The 26,286-nt window shown below is 59.5% G+C and overlaps 1 protein-coding gene and 1 long non-coding RNA gene across 3 annotated transcripts in view; one reads left to right on the forward strand and one right to left on the reverse strand.

Moving 5' to 3' along the window:
• Nucleotides 1-67: 67 nt before the first annotated feature.
• Nucleotides 68-26,286, reverse strand: part of RFX1 (regulatory factor X1) — a 30,326-nt gene continuing 4,107 nt past the window's right edge. Inside the window, exons 2-21 of one of the 2 annotated variants that reach the window (XM_059389197.1) lie at nucleotides 23,097-23,444; nucleotides 15,907-16,016; nucleotides 15,615-15,698; nucleotides 14,791-14,898; nucleotides 13,872-13,988; nucleotides 12,604-12,699; nucleotides 11,033-11,127; nucleotides 7,853-8,234; nucleotides 6,199-6,380; nucleotides 5,080-5,199; nucleotides 4,879-4,994; nucleotides 4,518-4,636; nucleotides 4,320-4,429; nucleotides 3,837-3,988; nucleotides 3,659-3,756; nucleotides 2,502-2,651; nucleotides 2,192-2,400; nucleotides 1,750-1,903; nucleotides 1,625-1,670; nucleotides 68-1,483 (exon numbers count right to left, since the gene is read on the reverse strand). In XM_059389197.1, coding sequence (XP_059245180.1) covers nucleotides 1,314-1,483; nucleotides 1,625-1,670; nucleotides 1,750-1,903; nucleotides 2,192-2,400; nucleotides 2,502-2,651; nucleotides 3,659-3,756; nucleotides 3,837-3,988; nucleotides 4,320-4,429; nucleotides 4,518-4,636; nucleotides 4,879-4,994; nucleotides 5,080-5,199; nucleotides 6,199-6,380; nucleotides 7,853-8,234; nucleotides 11,033-11,127; nucleotides 12,604-12,699; nucleotides 13,872-13,988; nucleotides 14,791-14,898; nucleotides 15,615-15,698; nucleotides 15,907-16,016; nucleotides 23,097-23,400 — 2,922 coding nt within the window. In that variant the 5' untranslated portion in view covers nucleotides 23,401-23,444 and the 3' untranslated portion in view covers nucleotides 68-1,313. Of the gene's footprint in view, nucleotides 1,484-1,624; nucleotides 1,671-1,749; nucleotides 1,904-2,191; nucleotides 2,401-2,501; nucleotides 2,652-3,658; nucleotides 3,757-3,836; nucleotides 3,989-4,319; nucleotides 4,430-4,517; nucleotides 4,637-4,878; nucleotides 4,995-5,079; nucleotides 5,200-6,198; nucleotides 6,381-7,852; nucleotides 8,235-11,032; nucleotides 11,128-12,603; nucleotides 12,700-13,871; nucleotides 13,989-14,790; nucleotides 14,899-15,614; nucleotides 15,699-15,906; nucleotides 16,017-23,096; nucleotides 23,449-26,286 lie in introns of both variants that reach the window. The other variant, XM_059389196.1, reaches the window with a different exon arrangement.
• LOC132009699 (uncharacterized) lies at nucleotides 17,687-20,622 on the forward strand. The gene is made up of 2 exons (XR_009402041.1): nucleotides 17,687-18,224; nucleotides 19,460-20,622. It is a non-coding gene; the product is annotated as an uncharacterized LOC132009699 (long non-coding RNA).

A 26,286-nucleotide genomic window follows, 5' to 3' on the forward strand; every position in this document is an offset into this window, starting at 1 on the left:
TTTACTGCCGCTCGGGGCCCAGTTGGAGTCCCCAGCCCCAAGGCCCCGTGAGTCAGCAGCAGCCACATACCACAGCGGAATTTATTGTGTTTTAAGAAAGACTACAAAAAGGTAGAAAACAGCTCGGCACACTAGACTACCACACGCGTGGACACTTTCACGGCCAGGAGAGGGGGGGCCCCGAGGGAGTGGGGAGGGGAAGTTGGGGGGCCACCCCAAAAGCTGTAGCACGCGGAGCACACAAAATAGTGATTTCTATACAATAGGTCAGATCTTTTTTTGTCTTTTTTTGTTTTTTGTTTTTTTGCTTTTTGCCATAAACATCTATCTCACAGGTTGAAGACACTGAGAAAACCGGAACAGATAAGGCCATGATGGTTGGAAAAAAACCAACAAGTTACCAACTCCGCTCAGGCGGCTCACAAATCGCACAATAGTCATGTGGGGGGCGGGTCGCACTGCACGGAGGAGAAGCACAGTCTCCCGGGAGAGAAGGAGCACAGAGGTTCCATTACAAACCAGAGGCGGGTGGCCTGGGATGCTGGGGTCTTGGATCTGGGAGCCGAGCCCCTAGCTGGGGCTGGGACAGGCGTGGGCACTTCTGGGCCCCACTGCTGGCAGTAGGCCCCTCTGGGCTCCCACCCCCAGCCCAGCCTGCTGCTCTTTGGAAGCTGGAGGCGGTGCCCCCCGCCGCCCTCCCCCCAACCAGGCTGGACAGTGCCCTCCTGAGGGCTGCGGGGCAAGGGAGGGCCCAGCTCTGGAGAAGATGCGACACCCACGGCTTTAATTGCACTTATACCAAGGAGTGGGGAGCGGTGGGGTTGCTGGGGGGAGGGGTCCCGGGGCTGCTGCTGACAGTGGGGGTCCCCAGGTGATACCCACCTGTGCCCACCTGGGGCTCAGGGTTGGGCCCGGGACAGACTGTGCAAAGCCAGCGAGCTGAATAAGTTAACAGTTCCACAGGGGAGGGGGCCTGCCTGCCTGCCCCCTGGGACAGGGGAGGGTGGGGCTGGGGGAGGGAGATGCTGAGGCCTTCGGGGCCAAGGAGCCTAGCTGGCTGTCCCACGGGGCACCTGGGCACGGCGGCGGGTTCCTTAAGGCACGTCTTGTGTGTCAGTTTGCAGCTGCGGCTCCGCCTGGCCCTGTGATTGTGCCGCCCCCACTGGGGGCAGGGACCCCCTAGCTTTCCCTGTCTTGGAGGCCCCCTCCCCGCCCGAGGCTGGACCGGTGACAGCAAAGCCACAGAAGCTGTGAGGGACCCTGGCGTGGATGGGCGGTGGGGGCGGGCGGGCGGGGCAGGGGAGGCCGCGGGCTTAGCTGGAGGGCAGCGCCTGCACGAAGAGGCCACGCGCGTCTGTCCGTGCCAACTTGGCAGGCGGCTCCAGGGCATCAGGGCCCAGAGCGGGCGACTCGCCGCCGGCCGCCAGCGAGATGTCCTGCGGCAGCTCATCCTCGCTCTCCTCCTCTTCCTCCTCCTCTTCGTCTGGGGCACACAGAGGAGGCCCGACTCAGCGCAGGGCGGCGGCGCCCCCAGAGCACCGCCGGCGCCTCCTCCATCCCCACCGCCCTGTCTGCAGCTCCTGGGATTCGGCCCCACGACAGAGACACGCCCCGCCCCGCCTACCTTTGTCCGGGTCTAGGGGGTTCAGCGAGGTGGTCAGGTTGGCGAACTGCAAGGAGGCAAGACAAGGGGTGAGGGTCCCGCCAAGGGGTCCCCCGCCCGCGCCCTCTGTGCCCCGCCGCGCGCACCTCGCCCATGACCGCAATTGGGGTCTCGCCCTTGGCCTGGGCCACTCGATGCTCGATCAGGTAGTACATGTACTCGTCGTAGAGCAGCCGGATGAGGTGGAAAGAACCAAAGCTGGCAGCGCTTCGCAGGGTCAGGTCCCGGATCACCATGGAGCTGCGGGCGGCCGAGAGGAGGCCATCAGGCCCGATGCCACCCCGTGGTGAGAGCACAGGGTCCTCACTCCGCCCACTGCCAACAGACCCCTGCCCTGGTGAAAAGGGACCCGAGCTCCAAGGAAGCGGGATCTTCCTGGTCCCAAACTCCGCGAGGAGGAATGGCTTCTTTCCCCATCCCATTTTGGCTAGCCCTCGGAGAGGAGGAGCCGGCTCGAGACCCCGCCCCCAGGAGGAGGGGCCTCCCACCCCGCCCTTCCCCGCCGGCTCCCGCCGAGCCAGAGCGCACCTGTAGAAGGACCACTTGAGGAGGAAGAGCTTGGCGGCCTTGGGGAAGCCGGTGCTGCCCTGGTAGGGCTTAAGCACCTGGCTCACGACGCCGTCCAGCCAGGCCGCCCACTGCTCCAGTGAGTTCTGCTGCTGCAGGGTCACCTTGAAGTCCTGCTCCAGCCGCTGCACCACGCGGTCCTCGCAGCGGCACACCCACGAGGCCTGCTCCTGGAGGACAGCGGCAAATGCCCGTGGCTCAGCGGCCACCGCCCCCCCCACCCCGCCCCCGCCGCGCCGCCCCGCGCTCCCCGGCCCTGTCCCGCGCTCACTTGCACGTTGGCGAAGTCCACGCGGTTGAGGTCGCTCAGCATCTGGTTGATCTGCGCCGTGTTCTGCAGCACCGCGCGGGCTGCTTGCGCCAAGTGATTGAGCGACGTGTAGCGTCGCAGCGTCTGCGCAAAGGCGCCGGCTGCTGCCACCTGCGGGGTGGGGGGGGCAGATCTGCTTGGGGCTGGTGAGAACCCCCCCATCCCCTACCCCAGCCGCTGCAACTTCTCTGAGCCTTTCTTTCTCCCCAAAGGGAGGATGTACGTCGTTGCTTTTGTTGGATCAATGGGTCGGGATTTTCAAATTTAGGGTGGACACCCGAAGTGAGGGACCGAAAAAAAAAAAAATCAATATAATGTGTCTGACCAGCGTCATTATTTTTAATGAAAGGACACGAGAAATTCACGGAAGACACTGCCTAGAAAGGGCTGGAACTGTTATTCCCTTGAATGTCAGGTTAGGGAGGGTGGAACGTTGTCCATCTTGGTCACTGCTGTGCTCCCAGCACTGAGAACTACGCTGGCACACTGCAGGTACTCAATAAATGCATGCTGAATAAATGAATGAATACATTTGCTCATTTTTTCATTGGCTCCAGCTTCTACTCTTCCCACCTCCCCACTCCTCACCCCTGTCCAGTGCGCCCAGGGCCAATGCTTCAAGGCCCAGTTCCGTATAACCTCATTAACATTTTAAGGACGATAAAAACCCCCTTCTCTTCCTTTTATTTTTTTGCTCAAGAGCAGACACAGCCCATCTAATTCCTCACGTCAGAGTACTTCAGCATACTTCGTGATTACGCAGCACTGACGAAGAGGGCCACTACTCTGTTCCCTTATGTTTCCCGCCCCCCTATTGAAACTGCCTGAAGAGAATTACTTCAGGTTGCATTTGGTTTTTATTTTTTTAAGATACCGTTTTGTGTACAAAAACACCACAAAGGGTTTGTGTTTCAGAAGGGGGTAAAGACGATAACCCGAAGATCACTGTGAGGGAAGAGGCATGGGGACAAATCCTAGGGCCTCTATGAGGGCGAGGAGAGGGAGGCCCCCAGCCCACAGTTGCACAGCCAGGTGGCAGGAGCTGGGCCCAGCACCCAGGCTGGCCGCTCAGCCCCCACCTGTGAGGCTGTGCCCAGACCCCCTCCTCACACCCTCACCTTCACACGCAGCATCTCCTCAGGGATGTTCACCATGGCATGCGTGAGCCAGCTCTCCAGGCTCTTGGCAAAGTTCCGGATCGCTTGGGTCAAGGCACCTGTGGGTGGCAGCGGGGGCTCATCAGGACCGTGGCACGTGGGGATGGGGCCGGTGGTGGGGCAGCCGTCCTGCACTCACTGGGGATGGGCCGCAGCACGTCCGGGATGAGGATCTCCACCAGGCCCTGGTACAGCACATTGTCACAGTGCTTGGTCCACTGCAGCACTGGTTCAAACTTGGAGAGGAGCACCAGGCTGGCCTTGGGCAGCCGCTTCTCAGCCTCATCATGCCTGTAGACAGCCACCCCAGCCCTGAGGTCAGGCTGACACGGGCCCCGATGCCCCCGGGGTCAGCTGGGGATCTTGTACCCTGCACATGAGGCACGGGCGTGCACCCACTGCAGGGAGGAAACAGCTTAGCGGGGGACACTACTCCACATGCTGTCAGACTGATACACAAGCCCTGGAGCAGGGGTCGGAAGGTTGCATGCACCCCGCACACCCCAGGGATCAAGCAGATGCCCCCCTCCACCTGATGTCTGAGCTCTGGCCACCCCTGGGTGCTGACTCTCACCGGGCCCCCCCTTCTCTCCCTCCTCCCCGCTCCCACCGAGGGACTCACACAGCCAGTGGAGGTGCCTCGTTGGGCTGGCTGAGGTTGTATCTCCAGAAGGTTTTCCACAGCGTCTCCACCAGGGTGAACTGTAGGTTCACCATGACGTCGACAATGGCCTGTTGGGGAGGCTGGATGCTCAGGGACATGGGGGTGGGCGGCAGCATGGCTTTCCCTCGCCCATGCCCACTCACCCAGCTGCCCTACCTCACAGTGTTCCCGGTACAGGACCTGGAAGGCCTTGATGTCCCCAGGCCCAACGCCCTCGGGGAGGACTTTGCCCTGGAGGTCAAGCTCTGAGAAATCAGGGAGACTCCTCGCGGCATCTGGAGGCAGGAGGGGGCGCCGTGAGGCCCTTCATCGTCCCACCTGCCTGCCCCCCTCATGCCTCTCCCTGGGGTCTTATCAAGTTATCAGAGCTTTCCTCCCAAGCAGGGGTCCCCCACGGGCAGTGGGGAATGAGGCAGCCCCGGGAAGGCAGACGAACCACCTCCACTCTCTCCAGAGGCCCCAGACCCTGGCCCAGACCCTGGCCCAGACCCCACCCCATGGGCCAGAGCGCTCTCACCCAGGAACTGCTGGTACTGCTGGACCTGGGCGCTGATGTCAGACAGCCCAGCGGCCTGCTGCGGCCCCACAGCCACACCGTTGGTCATGCCCTCCATCTTCTGGATGGGCTTGAGCCTGGAGAAGGGGCGGTTAGAGCACTGAGACAGGCCAGCACGCCCTTCCCCGCCCACCAGCCCAGGGGCTGGCCCCGTCCTCCTACCTTTGCTTCTGCGAGAAGGGCTGGCCCCGCATAGCCATGTGCTGCTGGTCCTCCATGAGCCGCAGCAGGGGCGAGCTGGCCTTGATGCGCAGGCCGTAGTAGTGGTATTTAGAGTTGCCCCTGAGAGGGAGGCAGAGGCTGAGAGCTGGGCAGAGGCTGAGAGCTGGGGGTCCTCCAGCTGTCCACCGGGGACCTTCGCATCACATCTGTCTCCCCCTGGCCAAATGGCCTGGGGAAAAGACCCATGTTCCACGGAGCCAGGGGTGCCGTGCTGGGGAAGTACAGGGACTGTGGGTGCCAAGAGAGGTCCCATGTACCAACTGAGTTCTGAGAAGACAGGGCCAGTGTCTGGAGAACTCCTCGACCTCCGATCCTGGCACGTACTTGTTGACGATGACTAGTTACAACAAATTGCCAGGCACTGCTCTGAGCCCTTAGCATATACAAATCCCCGCGCTCCTTAACCCTGTCCTACGAAGGGTGCTCCTGGCACCCTCTGGGGACAGAGGAAGAAACTGTGGCACAGAGACACACAGTACTCTGCCCAGGGGTTATGCACGTGTAAGTGAATGAGGTGACACGTAAGCCGGGAAGGGAACTGGACCCAAGAGATGGGCAGGGCTCACCCCAGGGAGGTGTAAGCGTTGCGAAGGAGAAGGGAAGTGTGGGGTCAGGAGAGGGCCCCTTGTTCCCTCCTACATGAATCCAGACTTGAAGGCCCTGATTAAAGCACCAACCATGTATGGTGCCCGCACCCTCAAGTTATGTGCATTTTAGCACTGGAAGCCAGATCAGCCACAAGAGAAGCAACACAAAAGGCATGTGGGATGGTGCTCCGTAGTAAGGATGAAAAGCAAGCGGGGAAGGGGATGGTGGGGAGTGTCAGGGAGGTGGGAGGCGGGGAGTGGGAAGGCTTTTGTTTTAGTTAGGCCAGGGGGCATCTGAGTAACGAGATGGAGAAAAGCGCATGAAGGAGAAGGTACAGCGGGTGCAAAGGCCCTGGGGTAGGAGTGTGTGGGTATCAGAGGAAGGGGCCAGTGGGGCTAGAGCAGAGTGAAGGAGGGCACGAGAGTGGTAAATGTGGCTGTGGAGAACTTCGGGTAGGGGTGGGTGGCCCACCTGGTGCCAAGCCGTCGGGTGCGCAGGCCCATGAAGACAGAGCGGATGAGCTTGCCGAAGGAAGCAGCATTGACGGGCTCCAGCTTCTGCTCCTGGCAGTGCAGCAGGTAGTGGCAGTAGAGGGTGCTCCGTGGCAGGCTCACCCCCTCTGCCGTCTCATAGTTGTCTAGGAGCCACTGAACCTGGGGCCGGACCAGGGACAGAAGAACACTAAGAATCACTTCAGTTTCTCGAGTACTCATTGTGAAGTGCTCTCGGTACCTATTTCCAATTGTGATCCTGACAGCCACACTGCAGGGGACATGATATCATAATCACGGTGGGGGAACTAAATCCCATGGAATTCTCTAGAGCTGCACTGTCCAATGTAGTCACCACCAATCACATGTGGCTATTTAAATTTACTTATACTGAGTGGAAAAAGCCAATGTCAAAAGGTCACATGGAGGATGAGTCACTGAACGTTCGCAGAATGACAGCATTATAGAAATGGGAAACAGATTCATGGTTGCTGGGGGTTAGGGATGCTGGGAGGGAGGAGAGCGGGGGTTACTATCGAAGGGGGAGCAGGAGAGCGATCTTTGTGGCAATGGAACAGTTCTGCATCTTGACCGTAGTGGTGGTTTCCCAAACGTACACCCGCGATAAAAAGACAAGTAGACACCCACACGGTACCAAGCCCAGTTTCCTGGTTGGATACTGTACTGCAGTTACAAAAAACATAACTAGATGGGTAACAGAGCTGGGGGGGGCGGGGCCCAGAGGGATCTCCCTGTACTATTTTTGCAACTTCCTATGAATCTACAGTTATATCAAAATAGTTTAAAGAAAAACAAACTCCAGAGGTCTCTGTACTGAACAGCACAGAGGGGATATTTCCATCAATGGAGAATGTTCTCTAGGACAGCACTGTTCTGTGAAGCATGTCTGCAAACTTTGGGAAAGGACCCAGAAGGGATCCCATTACGGGGTCATGAAATCAGTTAGGTGGGTCACAGCCAGCACTTAAAACGAGAGACTAGAAGCCAGGCTACATGGATGTATAAGGAAGAGTCTGCCCACTTTCTGAGAAAGCTTCTGTCTTAATTATGTGGTCCAGGATGCATTGCTATGTCAAAGGGCCCTAGTTAAAATCACTCCAGACCCCAAGGTCCAAAAGGACGAGGACTGCCATGGGACCACCAGGCCCCGAACTATCTATAGTCACAGAGCTAGTGAGGGGCCCTCCCCCAAGTGACTCCAGATAAGCCCATGTCTGGGTGGAGAGAGGTTATCTCACTGCCTTCCAGATGGACAAAGAACCTTGCTCAGGGCAGCTCCCCCCATGCTGGGGCCTGCCTCTCCCTCCCCTTACTCTATACCTGTCATCAGCTATAATCCCAGGAAACAACGCTTCTTGGGGCACCGCTCTAACAGCTTCATGCATATTAGCTGAGGCCCAGAGAGGCTGAGTAACTTGTCTGGGGCTACCCAGCAAGGATCTGATCCCAGAATACCTGCATCTGAGAACTCTGGTGCAACGCTTACGGTGGCTGATGGTGGCGACTGATCACTCACCCACCCCTACCACCCGCTCCCCCCACCCCCCACCACAGCCCACAGCCCCCCTCCTCCCACTGCCAGACTCTGCTGGGCCCCGAGTTTTGGCACTTACAGTGGCTGGCGAGGCACGGGTGGTGTGGGAGTAGGACTGGCTGGCACTGCCCAGCATGTAGCCGCCCTGGATCACATAGGTTCCCGCTCCGCTGCCGCCGCCGCTGCCGCTGCCGCCGCTGCCACCGCCCCCGCCACCGCCACTGCCTCCCCCGCCGCCGCTGCCGCTGCTGCCACCACTGCTGGCCCCACCCCCGCTGCTGGTGGAGCTGGTGACCACCTGGGTGCCGGACACGTACATGGGCACGGAGCCGGTGCTGGCCACTGCCTGGGAGGTGGCAGGTGTGCTGACCTGGGCGGTGGTGCCCGCGGCTTCGTAGTAGCTGGTGCCCGCTGTCTGGGTGTACAGCGGCGTCTCTGGGTAGGAGTAGGTACTGGAGCGGCTGAGAGAGAAGCAGAGGGAGGAGTCAGAGGGCCAGAGCTGGGTGGTGGGGGGTCTGTTGGGGGGTTCCTGTGGGGCAGACCCCTCCCAGGAAGGTAGCGAGGAGCAGTAGCCCAGTGCAGCCAACAGTCATCTGTGCCAGACCAGGTACCCCCGAGGGCTTGGAGGGGCACAATTTCTCATTTAATCATCAAAGCGGCCCCTGGCATGGGAGTCCACGTGTCAGATGTGAAGAAGCCAAGACAGAATGGCTAGGTAACTTGGAACAGGCCACACGCTTCAGTCAATCCACAAAAAAAAAGTCACGTACCTACTGTATGCTGAAAACTGTTCTAGGCACTGCAGACCCAACAGAGGAAGACAGAGGAAGCCCTGCCTGGGGGCTGATGTGGTGGTGCGGAAGCCAGAGAAGCAAGCACGAAGGTAAATCGAGGACACAGCAGAAGGTGGGCCATGCCCAGGTGGTAAACAAGGCAGGAAGGGGGTGCTGGGGAAGGGGGGGTGGTTTCTATGTCTGCATCCAGTGGCCACCCTGGGGAGCCACTCAGTGATGACTTTTGGTGTGCAGAGGCATGTCCCTTTGAGGCAGTGACATCGTGACCTGGAGCCTTGTCCTCAAGCCGTCCCAGGACCTGGGTCAGAGAATGCAGGCACAAGGCTGAGGTCGTCGCAAGAGTGGGAAAACTGGGTCCATCTTTGGAGGAATGTTAAGAGAAAGGTGACGAGATCCTATGGATGGGTGAGAGAGAAAGAGGAAGGTCCTGCCGAAGAAGCAGCTCCAGAAAATTCTGTCAGGTGAACGGAAGAGGTGAGGAAACGGAAGGATGAGGTTTCTGGAAGAGGGGGGAGACGAGGGCCATTTCGTATCCCCATCTACATCCATGGTGGTGGAGGGCCCATGGAGGGTGGCAGGTGTCTCATAAGACACTGTGGGGGCACAGTTTCGATTTCGAGCCCTCTTATCATATTAGTGACTAAAAATAACATTAAATGTTAAAAATCCAAAAAGGAAGCAAGGCTGGCCAGGTGGGGCCTGCCTCAGAAGGCACTGTTGGGAGTCTCCCGAAGGAAGCAGGGGGAGGAGACTTATAGGCCTCTGGGGGCAGTGAGGAGAGGGAGGGGGTGTTGGGATTAGTGGGGAATGACAGAAGGCGTGGTCACCGAGGTGAGCCTCCAGCCTGATGGACACCAAGATAAAAGCACCCCGGTCCACGCGTACTGAAATGGCACTGAGCAGCACCAACAGCGCATGGCCTGAAGCGGCACCATCAAGTGCCCTCTCCACCCCACCCCTGGCCCAGCCCGGCCCAGCCCCCACCCCCACACAACACATGCTCCAAAAATACGACTTTGGTAGCTATCTGCTGAATGACAGACTGAATGTGTGCGTCTCTGGATGCGGCCTGGACAGAGCCAGGGAAAGAGGTGCAGGGACTGTGGCTTTGGCCGGGGGTCGGGGAACCTGCTGCCGAAGGGCTGGGCACCCAGTAAAAATCCACTGCGAGAGACAGACAGAGACACACTGCTGCCAACAACTTGGCGCAGCAGAAGAATCTGATGGCAATGCGGGGCTACGTGCAATCACACGTACCAATCACACGTACCAATCACGGCGGGAAGAAGAACAGAAGCAAACCACAGATGCTACTAGGGGAGGCAGAAGAAGCCAGAGTGGTACTGCAGGGCCAGGGCTTGTGCCTCAGCTCTGCTTCTAACACCCCTGGAGGCCCTAGGGGGCAACTGCAAGGCTAAGGGACTGGCAGCACCAGAAATAAATCAATAGAGCTATGAGGTAGGTGGATGCCATGGACCATGACCATGACCATGACTCAGGTGCCAGGGTCATGACCCTTGGGATCTGCCACAGCATCATGACCCCGGGACCAAGTTGCTCTATGAGCAAATCCCTAGCATCAGCCCCACTTAGGACAAAGGTGGGGATGTAAGAAAACAACAATGACAAATGTAAAGAAAACCAATGGAAACTTCCAAAAATTAAAACAACAATCACTATAATCCTGGAATCATTACTACAGATGATAGGAGAGGGAAGGTAGTGGGCGGAGGATCCAGGGCAAGAGGGAGCCAGAGCTGGTGCGAGGGCAGGCCTGAGGCGTGGCATCCGCCCGCTGGGGTACCCGGTCATGCTACAATGTGTGTGTGCAGCAGCGGGGGTCAGGGGTCACCGAGGGTCGGCCGGGCAGGCACTGGCCACGTCATTCACGCTCCATCTGCACAGTGGAGCACCACGCAGCCGTTTAGGCAGGGGGACTGGGGGCTACTCAGAGAAACATGGAAGAGCGTCAAGATACACCGCTGGTAGAAGAAATAAGAGACAGAACACTGTGCCTGTTTCTGCACAAAAAAGGGGGTAGTTGCTATTCTCAGAGTATCTCTGGGAGGAAACAAAGAAACTGGTCACAGCACCCCCTTTGGAGCAGGGTTGGGGTCAGCCGTGAAGAGTTCCTCTTTACTGTTTCCCACTCCCTCTTAAGAAATTCTGTCTTGTAAAAATGGAATTTTCTTTTTCCTTCTCTAAAAACCTGGCCCATCTGACTCCAAAGCCCTAAATGATACCAGGTATCATTAGATCAATGACAGCCTTTCCGAAGCTGTGAGGGTCCCCTCCGCTTTCCCCCTGCCTGGTAGCTGTAGGTTATCCTTGGGAAGCACCAGCCCCTGTCATGCTTGGCGCTGGGACTCCGGTGCGCACACACACATACACACAAGTCCTAGCAGGGCCCTGGGCAGACCAAGGTTCCATCTCCCGTCCCCTCCCCCAGCCCTCTGCCCACTCACATGGCACTGGCCGTGTAGCTGGCGTCACCACCCTCCACATACTGCACTTGGCTGGAGTACACGTGTGGGACAGGCACCTGCTGGAGCTGCTGCACCTGGCAGGGGAGGAAGGGCACACAGAAGGTCAGGGGTGGGCCAGCTCCTCTGCCTCTGTCCCTAAAGGGCTGCTGGCTGTCCAAGCTCGCAAGGACACCTGGCTCCCCGGCTGGAAGGCTGCATTTCTGGGCTTTCTGAACACATCCTGGACAGGGCCAGGTGTCAGAGGCGCAGGGACTGCACTCTCCACCGGGACTGGGAATCGGGTGAGGGTCTGTCAGGACTCTGTGCTTAGGCTGGGGACAGCAAGAGTGGGGCCTGAGGGGACCCCAGGGTCCTACTGTGGGCATGAAAGTTGGACCCCAGGAGGACAGCCAAGCACTGGGACACGGCTGTCGCTGAAGCTAAAGTCAAAGCCAAAGCCTGAAAACTACATACAAACAGTGCCTCAGGGGTGGAGCCTGGAAACTAAGTACAGGATGTTGGGGGCGGAGTCAGAGCTCAGGGGTGGGGCCCGGGTTTGTGGGACGGAGCCTGGAATCACTGACAGGGCCTCGGGGGCGGGGCCTGAGTTTCCCACTCCATCCCCCACCCTCTATGGTAGCGAAGCCTGGGACCAGGAACCTGCCTGGGGTGGGGTGGGGGTCAGAGGCGGGTCCCCAGACTGGCCCCGCCGAGGTTGGGGGCGCCTGACGGGCAGCCCGGGGCCGGGTGCGGGCCGGGGCCGGCGGATCCCGCCCCCGCCCGCCCGATGCCCCCCCACCCAGAAGTCCGCCACCTACTTTGAGGGCCGTGGCGGCCGTGCCGAACACTAGCACCTGGGGGACTCTCTGGATCCTGACCCTCTGGTCGGGGCTGGCTCGGGCCGGGAGCCCGGGCAGTGGCTCGAAGACCACTTTCTGCTGCGGCAGGAGCAGGTGCGGGGGCAGCACGCCCACCAGCTCCACCCACTGCTCGGCGCCCGGCTCGTAATGGGGCGGCGGCGGCTCGGGGCTGCCTAGCTGCGGGACCTCGCCGCTGCGCGCGGACTGGAGCGGCGGCGGCTCCGGGGCCAGCGCGCTCGACCGGGGCCCGGGCGTGGGTGGCCGGGGCGGCGGCTCCGGCGGCGGCGTGGGCCGGGGCTCCTGCTGCTCTGCCTTCCTAGCGGGAAACTGACTGCCTGAGCTCTGGAGGACAAACAGAGATACTGGGGGGTCACCGGGGGCGGCCGCGGGCGGGGTTCCAGGCCTCCGCCGCCCACCGGGTAGCTGAGCTCACGCAGCAACCCGACAGATCTCCCACCCGGTGTCTGTGGAAGGGGAGAAGCCAGATCTTTCTTAGCAAAACCTGAGCCCTTGAACTGCCAGGTGTGTGTGGGGGAGGGGGAAGGGCTGAGTCTGCAGCCCACAGCCCCAGGTGGAGCCTGGGGCCGGGCTGGGGCCCTGGAGGACCCCCAGCTCCCTTCCCTCCCTGCGGCCTGCCAGAACTGCACCCCTCCCCAGCCCAGCCAGGGCCCCATCCCACTTTGCCTCCAGGTAGATGGAGGAGACACGCACCTCTTGGGCCACATGAACTGGCTGGAGCCCCTGCACCGTGAGCTGCTGCACAGGGCCGGCTTTGGGCGCCTGTGGAGTGGCTTGGACCACGGACCTCTGTGGAGGGAAAAGGCAAGTCAGACTGGTAACCGTGGTGCCCTGGTGGCCCACCCATGCCAGAGTACCCTGACACCACGCCCACATGAACTCCTCATGTAAGGGTCAGGGCAGCCTGGTGGGAAAGGCCACCGTTCTGCCACTTTTCCCGGATCACCCTTCACCAAGTGCCTTTTAGATTCATCACTGCACTGACTCTGGGTGCCCAGTTACAGGTGTGAACAGAGGCTCATCAGAGTGAGGCCCACAGGAAGTGTCAGAACTGAAGTTGAACTTGGGTCTGAGGGAGTCCTTGCTGTTTCCCCCTTACTCTCTACATGGGTTATCCCACACCCCCACATCCCACGGTGCCCTGGGAATCCTGATATCACCATCAGGGCCCACAGAGAGGGGCAGAGGCTGGGGGCAGATGTGGGGGTTGCTGAGCGGTGGATTAGGACTCAGATCCAGGCCTGGAGGGTCAGAGGGTCTGTGGTACTGGCAGGAACATCTGTGAATCCTTCAGGATGAGGTCTGTGCTTTCCTTTGGGGGAAGAGTCTATGCCTTTCATCTGGTTTTCCGAAGGGTTTGGAACCCTGCAACTTGACTGATAACAACCAGATGGCAGAGACGCCTTGCCGCTTAACCTGCTCCAGCTGCCATGACTGGCAGCTCAGAGCAACAGACTCTGGGGGTCCCCAGAATCCACCCTGTAGTCCGAGGAAGAGCCTCTACCCCTCCCAAAGACTGGCCATGGATTTGCAGGTTGGGCCTCCCGCTGGGCTCCCTGGGTGGGGGGGTAAGCCAGGACTTGGCCTTGGGGCTTCCTCTAGGCAACTGAGCCCAAAGAGGCTGCATCTTTTCTCATTGTTTCCAGCGCCTGCTGAGAGCCCAGTGTTAGGTGCCGCCCCCAAATGAGGACCAGATTTCACCTCCCAGCAGCCCCAACCGCCCTGCCCCCAGGTTCCCAGGGCAGAACCCATTATTTAGATGAGGATGCTGAGTCTGGAGTGAGATAGTGGCGCTTGCCAATGGCCCGGGTTGCAGGGGAGGGCGCTGCTGAGGCTGTCCCCCCATCTGCTTGGCTCCCACCAACTTTCCCCACCACAGCTCCCACAGACAGTTAAGGAGGCTGCAGAGGCTGCCTGGCCAGGGCCCTTTGCCCCAGCCACTGCCCGCCTTGGCCTGGCACCTCTTGGGTGACGGGGACACTCTGCTGAACGCCGTGGACCGGCAGCTGCTGCGGCACTGTGCCCGTGGGGGCCGCGGCTGTCTTGCTGGAGGAGCTGTTGGCCTGCACTGGTGACCGCTGCAAGGGAAGGAGACACGGGGCGTCGTCTGGGCACCCAGGCCCTGACAAAACCCTTTTCAGGAGGGCTCTCCCAAGAGCTGTTGGGGGCGGGTGGCAAGCCACAGAGATCTCAACCTCCTCTACTGGAAAGTGGTCAAATTCCATGAATCCGAATGCCAAGTTCCTGCCCCGATCACTCCCAGGCAAAGCTGGGGGTCCGGCCCAGAGGTACTGGTAGACCCATCCTCCCCAGCGAAGATGGCCTCAGCTCAGAGGCCACCCATTGCTGCCACAATCAGACACACTGCAGCCCTCAGGTGAGGGAATCCCCACTTAACAGATGACGTGCTAAAGCACGTGTGGGAAGGGATGTCCCAAGGCCACACAGCTGAGTGGTGGCACCAGGCACTGACCCCAGGCAGACTGACTACAGGTCCCTGTTGGCTCTGGGCCATACTGTGGCACTGCGTATCATCAGCTGTTTCACACAGAAAACACTGGGCTCAGAAGGCTCCAGCGCCCCAGCCAGCATCCCCCAGGAGAAATGGCTGAGCTTGGGGCCCTGACCCCAAGCTCCCGATGCTGCCACCCATGCTCCCAGCTGTCTGTGGCCTACCGGCCTCTGACATCCTCACTGGTGTTTGGGGAGGGGGTCCCCAGAGCCCACCCTGGTAGTCTGAGGGGCCTCTACCCGTCCTGAGTGGGGCTGGACTTTGGAGGAACAAGTGGGCTTGGGGGACAGGGACCCCTCCAGGTGTATGCTGGGGGTACATGGCCAACCTGGGGAGGTACAGGCACAGCTGGTGGGGCCACTACCTACCTCAGGCGGTGAGTGCACCTGCTGGGGGCCGTGCACCGTCAGGGAAACCTGGCCACCCTTGCCGCCTGTGGCTGTGCTCTGCACCACCAGACGCTGCGTGGGGAGAGCCTAGAACCAGGAGGGAAAAGGACCACAGTTCACTCCCAACAGCCCGTCTTGGTTTTCCCAAGCACAGGGCACCATCCCAGGCGACGCCCCAGTGCTGCACACCTCTTAGCTCACAGAACTGCCCCCCAAGTCCCAGTGCGGCCCTAACAGTAACCTCACTTCACAGAGAGGCTCAGGTTGGGAAGAGTGCTTGCCAGAAGTCCTGGACCAGTAAGTGGCAGAGTCAGGGTCTGTGTTCAGGGAGCCCGGCTTCACAGGCCACGCGGGATGGCTCTCACCCTTGAAGCCTGATGGGACTTTGTCCCGTTCTGTGCTGAGCCCTGCCACCCTGCCCACTGCCTTCTGGGGGACAGACCACCACCATGCACTCACAGTCCCTGTGCTGGCTATGGGCTCTTGGCTCCTAACTGGCATTGGGTTCTCTGCTTTGAGACACTGGGGCTGGACCTGAAAGTCGCCTTCCTCACTGCTACTCCTCAGTTCTGTCTATTAAGAGAAGGCGTGCAGATCGTCCTTCCCCGATAGCCCCTGACTGCCATGGTCTCACTTGCCAGAGGCAGCAGGTGGGGAGGCGCCCGAATAGAGCTTTTGTCCTTGATGCTGCTGCGGGCAGATCTGCGCAGGCCACAGGGGGTTGGTGGTGCACCCAGGGCAGGGGTGGGGGGGGTGGGGCAGGGGGAGCACTCTGAGGCCAGGGCTGGGTGTGGCAGCCTTACCTGCTGGGGCACTGGGATGTTGGTGAGCTGGAGGGGTGACACATGGCCCGGCTTGGCCTGCACGCTCGTCTGGACCAGCAGACGCTGTGAGGACAAGGAGTAAGGACCTGAGCCACGCTAGCTTCCCCGGGAAGGCCTGGCCCAGGTGGGTGGAAGCGGGGGCTGAAGTGGGCATCTTGATAAGAACATGGGAGCAGACAGGGGGCAGCGAAGCCAACCACCCGTGACCAAAGTCACCACCGCCCCCTCACGGACACTCCTGACCAGCCCCGGGGGGAGGAGTTTGTCCTACCTGCTGGGTGCCCTGCACCTGCTGAACCACCTGAGTGGGGACTCCGGTCTGGCTGGCTGTGGAGCCTGGGCTGGCCTCTGATACAGTCTCACTGGCCCGCATAGCGCCTTCTGCAAGGACGGGTCACTGGGTCAGCTCTGCCTGTCGTCCCTACCCCCACCCGGAACCTGAGCCTGAACCCACGAGGATGGCCGGGCCTCTCCAGCAATCCTGCCTGCCTCCTGGCCAGCCCTAACACTGCCCATGGGGGTGAGCCCGAAGGACCTTTGGTCCTTGCCAGGCAGAAGCAGCTCCACCCACCCCACCTCGTCCCAAAACCAGACTAGAAGTGGTGGCTGAGGAGCCAAGGTGCAGCAGGGGCCCAGAGGCCTGGATCCCTTTTCCCAACAGATAGGATCCGTGGGCGGTCAGGGACTGGCCTCCTAACCTGGAGTCTCAGCAGCCCTAGAAGGACCAAGGGGCTGGGGCCACCTTCCTCGAGATGACTCCTGGCTTCCCAAGAATAGAAGATGGTCCGAAGAGTGACCCTAGAAGGCCTTGCCAGCCGGTGGCCAAGCATGCCCTCCCTCTCCATGGCCCCAGCCTCCCTGTCCTTAGTGGGACGGGGGCAGGAGGGGGCTTGGAGGGGGACAGGCAGGTACTCACGCTGACAGGCAGCCGAGAAGAGGCAATCGTAGAACATGGTGCCCCTACCCCGCTCCTGCCCCCGTCTCTCCAGGGGAACCTGCCCCACACTCCTCACTCCTCACCCACCTCTTTGGGAACAGCAGGGTGCGCGGGCGGCTTTATACCCGCAACCTTGGGGAGCTAATCCCCCACCCCGTAGATGCAGAGCTCCCCAGCTGCCCTCTTGGAATAAACACCCTCCTCCCCGCAGGCGTGGCCCAAGCATGGCCGTCCCTGGGCTGGGGCCTTGCTATGAAGTCAGGAGGGAGGCTGGTACCTGGAGATGCTATCGGGTGGGCACAGGTCAAGTTTCATGCACATCTCACTGAGTGATTAAGAAGGGAGCTGAAAAGGGGAGAGGCTCAGAGGGCAAGTGTCCTTGAGAGATGCTGGATGGAAGACCCCCCCACCCAATCCCCAGCCAGGACACCATCCACCCTGCCCCCTCCATGAGGCCTCGCTTGCTCCCAGCAGTTCCAGAGGACAGGCTGGGGCTGTGGGGCGCATATGTGCCTGCCCTTCCTCCGGTCTGCTACCAGCAGCCAAGGTCCCAGTGCTACCTCGTGGTGGGGGGAGGGGGTCCCCTGGCAGGACAGGAGGGGGTGGGGAAGGAGTAATAGGAGTAACTAGAGTGTTTCCAGTGGCCCAGGTGCTGTGCTAGGGTCTTCCTGCGTAGCTGGAGACAGAAAGAACTTTTATTACCCCCATTATGGGATAATAAAAGTTCACCCAGCTGGGAACTGACATGCCAGGAGGCTGGCCTGTTATCTGTGCCCACATAAACCTCACATTGTGCATGGAAATCTAGAGCCTCAGGTCATGCTTGGGCTGACACCCCGAGGGCAGTGGTGACCCGTAAGGTGAGGGTCTATGGGAACACTATTTAAGGACCAGAGCATCCCTAGCCTCCAAAGTGAGAAGCTGGGCCTCAGCTATGTAGGGACACAGGGAGAGGGGGCCTGGCCAGGGCAGAAGTGCAGTCCCAGGTAGATGCAAGAACCTCAGGGACCAAGTCCAGGGCAGGGCTCATGAATGTGTTATGTACTGGGTGTAGGGGGAGTGGCGGCCAGATGTGGGAGGTGGTGCTGGGGGAAGCCTCCCATTGGCCACACGTGGGACGGGCACTGGAACCACCTCAGGCCTGCCTGGCCAGCTGCCTCTGTAGCCAATTCCAGGAGACACCATCTCCTCCATTTGGCTACACTCTTCCCCTGCATCTAGTTAGGCTTCTCTGAGCAGTGAGGGAGGGAGCCCTCACTGAGAGGGGCCCCTGGGGAGAAACCCGAGAAAGCCCTAAGTCACGTGTGGGGCCGTGATACACCTGGGTGTCTGTGTCTGTGGGACACGGGGAGCCAGGCCCAGCCCAAGGAATGGCACCCAACTGAGGCGGCCTCGGATGGGTTTTTGCCTAGTTCAGGGTGGACAGTGAGTGGGGGTCTGGCCCCAGCTACCCGGGCCTGGAGGCTCGGAAGAAAATGCCGAGGCTGATCCTTCAGTCAGTGGGACCCTTAGCATTTGGGAGGCCTGGGGAGCTGCTGATATCAGGGATCTGCCTGGGATGGGGAAGCCCCAGGAAACAGTCTAGGCTGGCTCTCAAGGCTGGGACCCTCACATCTGCCAGGCATGCCGGGCTGTACCCTGAGGATAAGCAGGTGAGATTCTAGAGTCTACTGTCCGGATGAAAGGCTTCCTGTGTGTGTCAGTCCCTGCTTGCCCATGTCCTGCCCTCGTTTTGTGTGTGTGTGTGTGTGTGTGTGTGTGTTGGGGGTTGGCGTATTAAGTCTGCAAGCCTCTGCATCTGTCTGTCCGCCTTCTCCATTCTGGGCATGTGCATGAGACCAGGGAGGGCCCCCACAGTCTCAAGTCTGTAGTCAGGAAGTGGCAGCTGATTTCCTGTCCCTCAATCTGATGAGCATCTCTTCCTCCCTGCGCCCTGCACTTCCCCACTGAGACCTGTTCATGTCTCCAGTGCCGCGAGCTCTGAGGGGGAAGACTGAAGGAAGCCCGAGAGGCTGGATGATGAGCTGGGGCCCCACGCCTCTCGGATGGCGGAGGCGGGGGGCGTCTGGCTCCCTCCCTCCTGATCCTTTGCTCCTGGAGAGGACTTCAGTCAGGGCCTCTGAAAGGGCCGGTGGCTCCTGGGTCCCTTGTCTGTCCTGACCATTTCCCCAACTGTGCTGGGAGATGCTGAGAAACAGCCCCCCATCTCTCTCACGGACACAAATCTTGCTGGATTCCCAAGACTCCGAGTGTGAGAGAAGCAGGGAAGAAAGGCTAGCCGCGGATGTCCCTTTAGCCCAGCGCTGTCTGTCGCGGGCAGGTTTGCTTTCACCTTCCTGGGGGTGGCTGTCAGGACCCACAGTGTCCTCCTTCTGCCCTGAGTTTCGGGTGCGAGTGTGGCAACCTGCGAGGACAGGGCCTTACAGATCTAGAGGGCTGTTCCTGAGCAGGGAAACTGGAGCTCCCTTCCCATCAGCTCCAAAGACACCTTAGGGCAGAGCCCACGAGGACCGGGCTGGATGAGCTGCCTGTGGTGCCAGCTGCCAGCTGGCTTCCAGCCTGGGCTCCAAGGTGGGTCCGGGGCCCCGCCTGTCCCCTCCCTGTCCCCTCCCTCCCCTCCCCGGATCCCTGGTCAGATCCGATTGCTCTGGCTCCTGCGGAGCCCCAGGCACCTTGCTGCAGCCTTTGCTGGTGTCAGTTACCCCCCACCCCCACCCCGCCACGCCTGGGACAGGCTCAAGTGGCCCAAAGGCTACCCTTAGCTGAAAAGGGACACTAGCCCAGGAGAGGGTCACAGAGGAATGCTGGGAAATCACTGCAAGGGGGTGGGGGAAGGGTAAAGGGGGCCAATGGAATGACAAGGTGCAGCCAACCTCCTCTTCCTCAGAAAAGGTATCAAGGAAGCATCACCCAGTCACCCTTCTGAGGACAGCCTCACTGCCGCTGGAACAGGGAGCAACAGGGCAGCACCATCGTCAGCACTTCCCCTATGAAAGGCCGTCAAGGTACCATGAGACCAAAGAAGGAATCCTGAGACTTGCACCAGCAGCCCATTCACTGCAGCCCAGCAGCACAGACCGGCCTTGTGGTGCGATGGGGGATCCGGGGAGCGGGAACAAAGGCCTTGACCTCTAAGCACCAGAGACCCCCGGGGGCATGCAGCAGGAACTGGAGAGGCTGAGGAGGAGAGACGAATGTGCCGGGAGTCGGGGTGCTCTGGGGCCTTGAGCCATGTGCCCTCTCCGGACCCTTGCCCTGAGGACCCTGGAGCCCCAAAGCAGCCAAAGCCAGCACCTAGGAGGTCTAGAGCCAACGGGATGCCCTGTAGGCTGACCAAAGTCCTCCAGCAGTGACAGGCAAGGCCTCCCACCTGCTCTCAGCTGCCGGGGGCTAGCAGACTGTGAGGGCTGCGGTGGGTCGGGCCAGAATTCTAGTGGCTGTTCATGGGCACAGGGACACGGCGGACAGAGCCTCGCCCTCAGGGACAAGAGATGGACATCCTCACCATCGTCAGCACTTTAGGTGACATGAGTGTTAAGAAGAAAAACAAAGCAAAGTGAGGACACAGGGCATGAGCAGTGGAGGTGGGGGGTGTGGGCGTCAGGGAGGCAGCATCTGAGCCAAAGACACCAGAACACAAGGGCCGAGCCACCAGGGGCTTGGGGACGGAGTGCTCCAGGCAGAGGGCACTGCAAATGCAAAGACCTGGAGGCCAGACTGAGCCTTGTGGGCTTTTGCCGCTGCGGGAAGGCCAGGAGGGCTGGAGCAGGTGTGGGAGGGAACAGATGGGGCCGGCTGAGGCTTGGTGGGCTGACAGGCCTTCAAGACCAAAGTTGGGGGCGCCACCTGGGTGGCTCAGTGGGTTAAGCCGCTGCCTTCGGCTCGGGTCATGATCTCAGGGTCCTGGGATCGAGTCCCATATCGGGCTCTCTGCTCAGCAGGGAGCCTGCTTCTCTCTCTCTCTCTCTCTCTCTCTCTCTGTCTGCCTCTCCATCTGCTTGTGATATCTCTCTGTCAAATAAATAAATAAAATCTTTAAAAAAAAAAAAAGACCAAAGTTGGGAGGCTAGGCAATTGTCAGCAGGGGATCCAGGCAGTGTGGAGCTTTTAAAGCCCTTCCCTAGTGGAAGGGGCCACAGGGGCCAGCCGTCCTCAGAGGAGAACGCCAAAGTCACGGTTTCTCAGGCAGTGAGTGACTCCAGGGCCATCTGCCTCAGAATCATCTGCATCGAACTGGGCTTTGATGGGCTCCCTCCTGGTCACTGCAGGGGTGGACAGTGACCGGCGAGGGCGGAGGCTGAACTGGGCTGGGGGCCCTGGAGGTGGCAGAGGTGGTAGTTTCTGGGAGCAGAAGCGGGGACGAGAGGGCTGGCTCCGAGATGGGCCGGGCAGGAGTCCATGCTGACCCAGGCCCAGGGCTGCTGTTTGTTAGGATGAAAAAGTCTCAGAAGAGGGAGGGTGTGATTGGATGAGGGGAAAAATCCAAGGTTCTACTCGGCAGTGCTGGCTTGAGGGGCCCGTTCCATCCTGAGTGGATGCGTCACAGGTGGCTGGGGTTCAGGGCCGTAGCCCAGGGCACAGGCCGTGACGTGGGCATGTTGTTAGCACCAAGGTGGCAGTGGAAGCTGAGACGCTGGACTAGGCCCCCATGAAGGGCGAAGAGGAGGAAGCAGCAAAGGGGATGGAGAAAGGAGGCGGGCAAGTAGGTAGAGGCAGGGGGCGGTTCCGGGAGGAAGGGGACAAGTACGTCAGGTACTTCCGGGGGACCGAGGAAGAGGAGCACCAAGAATGAGCAGCAGATGGGCAAGGTGGGGGCTGTGGGCGACCGGAGTGACTGGGGTGCAGGAGGGCAAAGGCAGAGGCAGCAGAGGAGAGAGCACGGGTTAAGGAAGGGAGGGTGAATCCTCCAAGGAATTCCGACTTCAAAGGAAGTGAAGACGCGGGCAGCAGCTGCAAGGGTACAGGAACCGGGGTTTCCGATTAAATCGGAAGGTGTCTCATCTCAGCAGCTCGGCGGGAAAGACTGGCAGGAGAGGGACCAAGCCATAAAGCCTTGGAGGGGTTGGCCTCGGATTCGCAGAGCTGGTGGCTCCAGATGACCCTGGGAGGGGAGAGGCTGGCTCAGGTGAGATGGGGTCCTTCTTGATACGTGGTGGCACCTGTTCCCAGGGAGGTAGGCAGTGGGGTCAGGCGTAAGGAGCACGGAATCAGACAAGACGATGGAGGTGGGGGTGGGTTTCTTGTTGGGGTCGGGGGAGCATGCTGGTGAGAAAACCTAGCAGAATGACTGGGCGGTGCCGGGAACAGGCCAGAGATTTGTGGCCTGGGGACCCTGGCCACGTCCATGGCTGGTGCTCTCACATGGCTCTCAGGTGACATCCCTCCAGACGAGTCCCTGTGGTAAAGAGTCACCACCCTCATCCCTCTCTGGGGACCTCCACACTGCCAGGAGCCTAAAGGATGCTGCTCAGGGACCCGGCTACACCTGCTCTGGTCCCATGGGGCCATGTCAGCTGTGATGTGTCACTCTACATTGCCCTATCTTCCTAAACCCAGTCTTGACCTGCCCCTTCCCACAGCCTCCCAAGATACCTTTATGATTTCCATCCATTCCTTTTCCACTCTGGAAAAATCAGGCCGGGGTGGAGTGTGTGGTTCACCACATTCTCCCCGCTCCGCTAAACACACTGGAAGCCACAGATGATGCCCAGTCCTGGTCTGAGCTCCACCTTCTCAGGGGAATGACTGCCTGCCCTGACCCTCTGCTCCCAGTTCCTTCTGCTCGGCCCAGCTCGGCCCATCTCCATCCTGGAAGAACTGGGGCATGGGGAAGATGGCCCAGGCAGGAATCAGGGTGCCACAACCTGAGCTTCTGGATCACTTTCTCCATGGCTGTAAGGGGAGCCACCGTGAGAAATGGGTCCTTGGCCATATGATCACGAAATTGCCCAACCAATGGGCCTCCCTCGGCCCCTGGGTCCCACCAGAACCGAAAAGGTTGCATCTCGGGGAAGGCCTCCCAGCTGGCCTCCATGAAATGCCTCCGTGAACACCTCGCACGTATCCCGAGCTCACGAAGCTGTTACCAGCGCTTTACGGAGGAGGAAACAGGCAGAGCAGCCGAGGGTGTGGTAAGGAACGACCCAGGCCAGGAGTGCAGCCGCTGCGCCCTCACCTTCCATCTCTGAGAGATGCTTGCGAACTTTAAGTCTCCCACCCAGTCCTTCCCTCAAGTGGCAGTTTACTTGGGGACAGAGACAGAAACAGCCCTAAGAGCTGCCCCAGTGGGAAGGAGTTTAGGTGGACAGAAGCCTCGCTGCTTGGCCTAACAACTCCTTCCCCAGAAACACCCTCCCAAGTCTCCCAGGGGAAAGCCAGCGGATCTGAAAGCTGCCGTGCTGGTGACAGGCACACTGACAGCAGGAGGGCATCACTGTGCCCCCCACACCCAGGATACCTGGCTCCCCAAACTCCTCTCTGAGTTATTCACAGAGCACGCTGGCTCCGAGCGCGTGTCCACTTACCAGAGACGGTGACCACGATGTACTGCTGGGACGCCGGGGACGGGGTGGGGGCACCGGCCGGCTGCGAGGGCGTGGGGGTGGCCGGCAGCTCTGTCACGTACTGCTTCTGGCTGCCTGGTGGCTGCGCCTGGGGCTGGGGGCTCTGCAGCTCAGTGACATACTGGGGCTGGGGGGTGGCGGCGGTGGCAGGCGGCTGGGGGGGCTGGGGCGCCGCTGGTGGCGGCGGGGGCTGGGGCGGGGCCTGCGGTGGCGGGGCTGGCTGCGGGGCTGCTTGAAGCTCGGTAACGTACGCTGGTGTTGCCATGCCAACAGTGGGGAAAATGATAATAAATAAGGCTTTTTTTTTTTCTTCCTTGGGAAGAAGAAGAGGAGGAGGGAAACAGAAAAAAAAAAAAAACAAAAAGGAAAAACAAGAATTAATCGACAAGCAGAGGAAACCAGGGACAGTTCCTGGCTCCCTAGAGACATGTTTAGGTTCGTCACTAACTTAATTAAATCTGGCGGCTGGTGGCCAGATCCAGCCAGCCCATCACTGAGGGGAACTGGTTACGGACTGAGACTGATCTCTGCCTCTTCCACTCACCCCAGTCCAGGACTTCTGCCTTCTTCCTCCCCAGGCCCTGGTGCCCGGAGGACCCCTGTGCTAAAAAGGAAGGTTTGGGACGGTGGGAGACACACGGCCCCTCTCTCCCAAGGGCTCATTTAGCCTGTGTGTGTGCGGAGTGCTTCCTCTACATTGTTTCATTTTAAACTTTGCAACAACCTTGTCTGGGTTTGGGTCTGCTCGGCCAGATGAGGAGCTGAGGCTCAGAGAGGTTGAGGAACTTGACCCAGACCACACAGCAGGCGGAGGCGGAATCCTGGGCATTCTGAGCACGGCAGCAGTTGGCTAACTGCTGGAAGGTAAAGTCTTGGGGAAAGCTGCCTACGGAATGGCCTGTCCCAGTTCCCTACATGCCTGTTGTTTGGGCTTGGATTCTTGGCTGAGTATCATTTCCAGTGGGGCGCCAGAAAGGGAAAGGTGTTTGAGTCCGAAAAGCCCTTAGAGCAGCTTGTGGCCACAGGGACTTTCAGGCCCTTGAATAAACCAAAATGGGCTACAATACCAGATATGAGCTCATCCCAGGAAGAGTGCCCTTCTGAGTCCAGGGGCGCTGGGCTGAGAGCAGGCCCTAGGCACCGGGCAGGCTCACCAGTCACTGCTGACCTCGGAATGGGACTGGCCCAACCAGGCAGAGGTAGCTTTTTGGGCTGCTGAGGGCTTGTATTCCCTCTCCTGGGTCCTGGTCTAGGCAACCCATCCCTCTTGCCTAGCTCTGTCCCTTCTAGCTCACGGCCCCCCATGCCTGTGCTAAGCGCCACCCTCTCTCTCACCCCAGCCCTGCCTCATCCGAAGAAGGGCACATGGCTTCCCTGCTGCCCACACTAACCGGTGCCATCCCCAACCCCTGAGCATTTGAGGATGGTGGAACCAACACTGGAGTGGTAATGAGGAGAAGCTCCAGTCCCCATACTTTCGTGGCCCCTGCCTGGCCCAGGGAAGTATTTAAGTTGAATAGTCCTGCCTGCGTTCGGTTGTCAGTGACACTCGCAGGCACTCCAAGCCCCCAGGGCCACTGAGCCAGAGGTCTTTCTGCACTAACCCTGGAGCACCTCTGTGCCATCATGCGCCAGGGGGCGGCCCTCCAGCCACGGGTGGCTAAGAGTAGGATTTGCAAGAGGAAGGGGGTGGGGAAAGCAACACCGTGTGAAGGGTGCCCAGCAACTGGTAAAAGACGATTTGAATCCAGGTCTTTCTGATCTCCAGATGTGTGTCCTTAGCCTCCAGCCCTACTTGGAGCCAAGCACGGGGCTCGTTTTATTTCTTACACTCAGTAGATAGCATCACCTCTGTGATCACCACAGAGATTCAACACCTGCCACCCAAAAGAAAAAGTCACTTTCCCCCAGATCCTGCCCTCCCAAACTCCTTTCTGCCAGCATCAGAGGGGCTAGCTACCTCCTGGGGGCTCGTCACATCACTGGGTCCAAACTCTGGTCCAGGCCAGGAGCTGATCAGGTCTGTCTGCCTGGTGTCAGACCCACCTCGACATGAACCCTGACCTGCCTCTTCATTCACAAACATGTTACTGACCTTCCTCTGGGCCTCAGTTTCCCCATTTGTACTGGGGATAATGAGGATACCAACTCAGAGGGCTGTCAAAAGGATCCAATGATACAAGCCCAGTGCCCAGGAAGGGCTGAGACGTGGAAGCCATTCTTATCCTTGAACTGAACAAATGCCCATGCCAGGTGGAGATGGAGAAGCGAGGGGAAGGAAACACACATTCCTCGGGCTCTAGGAAGGAGGTGCCCAAAGGGAAATCCAACTCTGGTGTTCATCAGCATCACCTGAATAGCTAGTTAAATGCAGAGTCCTGGGTGCTTCTGCCCAAGGAGTCTGGGATGGCCCCAGAGTCTGCTGTTTGAGCTGACTCTCCCTCAGGAGGATTCCAAGCTTGCTGACCTTGAGGGAACTCTCTGGAAAACCCTGGCCTGGGCTTTCTGGGCCCTAGCAGAGTGTGCTCCCTTGGTACCGCCCACAAGGAAAGGGCTTTCAAAGCTCCACACTTGCAGGTGTATGCTCCTCCTTGAGCTACAAAGCCCGCATGCCCCATCCCTTCCACTCAGGGGCAGGGGAAGGAGGTGACATCAAAGACTGAAAGGCCAAGCTTGAAAAGGTGAAGGGGAGATTAATGAAACAGTTAAACCCACTTCTCTACGGGAGGCCCTCTCAGCACTGTCATTGTCAATCTCTAGGAGGGCAATTCAGGATACCAAGTGTCCCACAATTATTCCATTTGTGGATGACTAGGTTAAGCAGAGATCTGCAGGGTGCTCTCTTGAGAGAAATAAGTCACAAATATTAAACAGTATGAGATCCCTTTCTTTCCAATACAGGGAATACGAAACAAGGAAGTCCCTCAACAAATTTGTCCTTGGCAATGAAACTGCCAAGAAAAGCACCAATGGCTGCATCTAACTTCAAAGCCAACAGCTGTTTTTGGAGAATGTTTGAATCAATTACTTCAGATCAGGGCCAGCAAACTTCCGTAAAGGGCCACAGCCCAAACTTTTGCCTTTGCGGGCAGACAGCCTAGCCTCTGTTGTAACTACTCAACTCTGCCACTGCAGTGGGAAAGCAGCCATA

This window comes from Mustela nigripes, chromosome 2 (assembly GCF_022355385.1).
Source record: "Mustela nigripes isolate SB6536 chromosome 2, MUSNIG.SB6536, whole genome shotgun sequence".
NCBI classification, from domain to species: Eukaryota; Metazoa; Chordata; class Mammalia; order Carnivora; family Mustelidae; genus Mustela; species Mustela nigripes.